Source organism: Alosa alosa, chromosome 3, assembly GCF_017589495.1.
Source record: "Alosa alosa isolate M-15738 ecotype Scorff River chromosome 3, AALO_Geno_1.1, whole genome shotgun sequence".
NCBI lineage: Eukaryota > Metazoa > Chordata > Actinopteri > Clupeiformes > Clupeidae > Alosa > Alosa alosa.
This window is the reverse complement of record NC_063191.1, coordinates 33,977,473-33,983,507: the sequence shown is the minus strand read 5'-3', so window position 1 is coordinate 33,983,507 and position 6,035 is coordinate 33,977,473. Positions and strand designations below refer to the sequence as shown.

At 39.7% G+C, this 6,035-nt stretch overlaps 1 protein-coding gene across 2 annotated transcripts in view; it reads right to left on the bottom strand.

The window, feature by feature from the left end:
- Window positions 1-1,671: 1,671 nt before the first annotated feature.
- tfpia (tissue factor pathway inhibitor a) overlaps window positions 1,672-6,035 on the bottom strand; it is a 35,456-nt gene continuing 31,092 nt past the window's right edge. For both annotated transcript variants that reach the window (XM_048238903.1, XM_048238902.1), the window contains 2 exons: window positions 5,056-5,235; window positions 1,672-2,003 (listed from right to left, as the gene is read on the bottom strand). In XM_048238903.1, the coding sequence (XP_048094860.1) occupies window positions 1,936-2,003; window positions 5,056-5,235 (248 nt within the window). In that variant the 3' untranslated portion in view covers window positions 1,672-1,935. The remainder of the gene's footprint in view (window positions 2,004-5,055; window positions 5,236-6,035) is intronic.

Genomic DNA, 6,035 nt, shown 5'->3' with positions numbered 1-6,035 from the left:
GACGTTCGAACACTGTAGTTCCAACAACGTTGTTGATGATGCAGCGATAGGCCTACATATCATTGGTGGAAACAGTGGCAACGTGTAATACCCCACCCCTAGAAATTCTCTGCCACGGCCTATGTTGACATTTTTCTAATTTAAACCGAGTGATTAATGCTGGCATTGTCATCGTCATCTGCAAAAACTTAAACCTATTGCAAGTATATAAAACATTTTACTGAAGCCGACCAATATGTGTCATTATTTGTGTTAAATATCTATGTTGGAAAAAATATATAGCCTGGACGAATGTCTGGGTATCGCATATGTTTTTAATTGTCTTGTGGTTTAACGGTAGCGCGTCAGTGCACTACGCGTTCGGCCGGAGTTCGCATTCTATCTCTTTTCACCTCTGAGTAAGAGTAGCCTAGGCCTACGAGACACAACAATATGTTTTGACCATACATATTTATGTAGTTACTCTACATCGAGAGACCATAGGTACAAGGCATCAGTCAAAAACAATCTACGTGTCACACTAGTTCACCTGCTGGTAGCGGGAAGCAAATCTCACATCATAAGAAAATCGAACCAACAAGTCACCTGCTTTAGCCACTACACCATTTATCACTGTGCTGATTTTAAGAGTCTGTGAAGATTATAATACTAGCTTATCAAAAAGCAAAGCAATACTCGAATTAACATAAATAGCAAGAATGAGCCAAGTAGGGGAATCAGTCTCTTAATCAAAATAAAGCTACAGGATAGATCAATCATTGAGTCACGAGATAAACATCCACTTCGTAATTTTTGGTTAGGCGGTTGTGATTTTTGGTTAGGCGCTCCGGACACCAACAGGAACTACCAAAGAACGACACAAGTGCGACTGCCTAGGGGCAGTAGTTCAAACCATAGACAAACGACCAAACTTTAAGTCCTTGTTTGCGATTGAGTTCGAACTACCCTTTCTAGAAATATCAAATCCAAGAACGATGGAGCGAACTACCAAGGTTGCGACACAAGTTAGCAAACTACGCTTTCTAGAAACGACCCCAGAACGTTCTCACCAACTGCCCCTTAGTCTGGTAGGTTAACTGCTCTACAGTGGACAGAAAATCTCTAGTGGGTGGTGACAATACACATCGCACCCTAACCACAAACTCTTTCTTACTCTCCTCTCATCTAGGCGCTACGGGCACCTCCAATCCTGCACCAGCAGGCTCAGGAATAGCTTCTTCCCAAAGGTTGTGACCCTGCTGAACTCCACATCCCAGAGTAAGTATGGCACTCTATTGCACTGTCCCACTACTTCCATTCCTGTGTCTATTTGCACTGTTTTTCTTGCACAGGCTGAACCGCTCACATTGTTCAGTTTCCTATTTACGTTTCACATACAACCAATTGTACATACTATATAGTTAATATATGCTTGCAGGTGTGTGGCAAGCATTCTGGCTCCAGGTGGGTGCTGCAGGTGCTCCAGGGGAGTGCTGGTTGACCATTTGTGGTGGTTGTTGAAGTGAGGTTCACCTCTTTACTGTAAAGCACGCTAGATACCTGGGTACAGTGCAATGTAAATGTAATTTGTTGTTATTGTGTTGTTGTGGTAATTTACAGAAGTAAAAACACATCCAATACTGACTATACAGAGAGGCAGATAGTGAGATTATAAAGAGAATTGTTGCGGTATTTTGAGAAAAAAAACTTTAATATAATTCAAATGTATCAAATACAGACCATTTAGTGCATAATAAGTAGAGGTATACACAAAACAATTGAAATACTAAGAATAGAAAAATAAGTTGTTTATACAAATTTATGTGAGGCTATGATATAAGATTAGGAGACTTCGTCAGAAGTGACTACAGAAGACCTCAAATGTACTGATATAAATAGCTTCTCTGGATTAAAAGGTAGTGCTGTCTTGTATCATAATACGGCCGGTCTACAGGCTCAGTCAGCAGGATGTAAGACATGAGAGTTCTTCTTCTTGATCCGAATGACGCCCAATTTACTGCTCCCTAAGAAGACAAAAAGAACAAAGCAAGTGTTATTATGAGCAGAGAGGGTTAAAGCGGAGCTAGTAATCAAGGATCTTTGTTATGAGCTTTCAAAAAGATGAATGTGAGAGCAGCAAAAGAAGCACACAGTGATAGAGGGCGCCAGAAAGAAGCACACAGTGATAGAGGACGCCAGAACTCACTGTTCCTCTGGTTGTGCATTTTCCTTTTTTGTTTCATTCTTTTGTCCTGTTGTCCAACTATTCTTCAGAAAGGGCTTAATTGCACATCACTGTTGAATTTTTGCCCAGTGTATCCAAAAATAAATGGCAAACAACAGGCACTATAACAGTACTGTAAATATAGAGTGCCCCAGCTATGACACTAATATGGAGTGCCCCTAACACTGACACGACCCTCTTTTGAATTCAAGCTGATACTATCTAAATGCCTGCTAATACCATTATGATAAATTCAGTTTGCAAGCTGTTGTTTTATTTTGGCACTGACTTCCATTTAATTTCAATTACAGTCTTTCTCCATTGGTTTGGCTCATTTCTTGAAACAGAAATTACATTCTCAAAATAACACGGACAAACCTCTACTTAGCAATTGTTCACAACAGAATTTAATTTTCATTCATTTCATCAAATTGTAAATGTCTTAGTACATGTCTCAATATATCAGTATATCTTTGCAAATGATTAAGTACAGGTAGCATCCATATAGCACAATTTCCAAGTGAATAGACCTTCTAAACTCATTGTTGATTCTCAGTCTAATGGTTGTGCTCTCCAAAACATGTCAGCATCATTTCATTGTATTAGTCAAGAACAAAATACCATGAATACCATATATTTTTTTTCTTCTTTTTTTACAGCACTGTAGGCTACATATAATTTTCCTTGTTTTTTGCTTATGTGTTTATATTGCACTATATTGCACTACATTTTCTTTTTACACTTTTTCTCAGTCGCTTTGGTACATTTCTCAGATCAGAATTGAAATTCTCAAAACTACCTGTTCAATCTTCACATCATTGTGTCACTTGTGCACATCAACAAAGCAGTTTCTCCTTTCTCTACTCTTACCGTAAAATCCTATTTTTGGTTCTTTTTCCGTTTTATACACAATTATATTCTGTTAGCTAGACAAAAAACGAGTATGGGAACCATTGTCAATGAAGGACTGGGCTAAGACTGAGAGGTGGACATGAGGGATATTTCAGTGGTCCTCTGCCGACAAAACATCTAAACATTTTCACTTGCAGTGCTTACACAATGCCAAATGGACGATGCATTTTGGGGGCACTGTCTATTTATATGAAAAAGAAATGTAGTTTTGACACATGAGTGAACTGTTTTTGGAGAGATATGAGCTTTTGCAGGTGAACCATGGTGTTGTGCTGAGCCATCCAGGTTATTTTGGCAAAAGCACCAAGAGTGTTGAAAACGTCCGGTCTGTTTCAAGAAATGAGCCAAAGCAATTGAGAAGGATCTTTGCAACTTCGTGGCACTGACTCTTTATATGGGAAAGGAATTTAGTTTTGAAGCATGACAGTGTTAATCACTCTTATGTCGATACTGTCAAGTAAAGTGTAACCAACCCTTCTACTGTAAGTCAAGTCAAGTCAGTTTTATTTGTATAGCGCATTTAACATGCACAGAGTGCAACCCAAAGCGCTCCACATATAAGACATTGTCATTGACACATACACTAACAAAGACAATAGCGGATGGAGCGGCGTAGTCGCCAGCCTACCCGTGACACCAAGACATAGAACTACATTTAAGAAATAACAAACGCAAAAGATGCCGGACGGAGCGGCGTAGTCGCCAGCGTACCCGTGACACCAAGACATACAAGACAGACAACTGTAACACATTTGAGCTTTTGCAAGTGAGCTATGGTGTTGTGCTGAACTGTAAGACTGTTTTGCCAAATGATCTTAGTGTTTTGAGAATGTAATTTCTGTTTCAAGAAATGAGGCAAACCAATGGAGAAAAACTGTAATCTAGGATGCCCTCCTGTGGCTGAACTGGGGTGTGTTTCCCAAAACGCGCCCCCGGTTGAGATGGTCTTGGATGATGCCACTGATCATATATACTGATAAAGTATATATTATAATAGTCTTGACAAACATGTCCTCTTAAAAGTTGTATCAGCGATAGCGGGGATACGTCACTTCTGTTGATGTTCAAACAAAACAGAGAGCTAGCTCGCTACTCCCTCCCCCTCCCTCCCGTGCAATTAAAACTCTCCTAAACGCGCATCTCGACGGTTATTGGTTGAAACACTTTAATTTGCCTTTGAGTGGTTGCCAACCCTTGTTGATAGCAATTGTTTTTGTGTACAGATCCCGGAGCCTAGGCTGCCTACAGAGACGCGTTTTTTTGACGACCTGCTTATGGGGCAGGCAGCTAGCGGATCGTTAGGAAAGATTAGATAAATGTGATCGTTTATGTTTGAGCCTTTTTTGGTCCTGAAATCGCTGATACAACCTTGAATATAAATTGCATTGCATCAGTTTGTGAGCTTCAAGAAACTCTATTGACCCTATCAGCACATTTTGATTCAAGATTCAAGATATGTATTTGTCACATACAGTTATAACAGTATACAATTAATAAAGAAATGTAAATCTGTGATTGTGCAAAATCAAAGATATTTTTTAGGTTCAATAATGTAATTATTCAAAAATAGTCTGTACACCCATATCCAAAAAAGGACAAAATCCAGAAACAGTGGGCCCTAATTTCATTGATGGGCAAAGAGTAAAAATGCACTACAGCTAATTCAAATACTCGGCAAGTCCATTTTGTTAAGTCAATACTACAAGCAAGTTCCTAAGTGCAAACATGAGTAGGTCAGCGTAGCACTATGTTCCCTTACGCAAAACACAATAGCTTCAGATTATACACAAGACTCTGCTCATTGCCTGACTCTGGCCATTGTCCATCAATGAAATTAGGGCCCAATATCTCCTCATAATCAGTTGTCAAAACTCTCTGCCTTTGTCGTTGATAAGGCTGTCATAGCTGCCCTGAGGCATGTCAAATGTCTTTTCTATTACCTTTCATGCACATCTTCATGCAGTGACGTTTGTGTACAAAGTTGTTCTTGTTTCCTCCGCAACCGCTGTAACGGAACAGCTGGCACTTCTTCCTCTTAGGGTTGTAAGTATACCTTCTCTCAGTGCCATCGCAGGTGCCGCGGTCAATGGGACTCAGGCAAAAATGGGGGATGTTGAGCGCTGGAATCCACAACAACAATCAATGTCATTTACTATGCAGTAATGTCCACAAGGTGGCAGCTGTGTTTCATGAATACAAGAATGTCTGAGGAGGTCATCTAACCTCATACACACAAATTATGAGGTTACAAGATCACTAACAATGTAATACTGTCAGAAACAGTATATATATATATATATAAATATAAATATAATTTACATAATACTGTTTCATTCTTTTTCTCACTGTCGAGCTGTTTCTCTCTCCCTCTATCTCTCTCTCTCTGTCTCTCTCTCTCACACACACACACACACACTCTGCTCTGACTCTGCTGAGGCGATACAATCTCTGCAGCAGTTAAGCCTGATATGCCTGCTGCTGACAGTCACTCTCAGGGCTGTGCATCACTGTCAAATGAGTGTGGGGAAAAGGAGAAATTATGGTGGCACCGCGACCTCTTGACCTCCAAACGCGCGGGCCATTTGGCAAGCTGAGTGAGCACTCTGTCTCACCTCATTAGATTGGGACAGAAAAACCCAGAAGAGGGGCTGTCGCTGAATAATGAAGTACAGTGAGAATATCCGATGACAGCTAAGCCTCTACAGGTGTGAGACCACTACAGGCTGAGAAGAGGGAAACTTACTTTTTTATTTTTCATTCTTAATCATTTGCACTCAGTAATCTATGACTTTTTAAATTTATTTTATGGCCTTCTATGTTGTATTTTATGTCTGGTAACGTATTTTACATATTTTTTCCTTTTTAATATTTTATTTGTGCCTTATGCTTTTATTTATTGCTATCTGCTATTCTCTGTTTT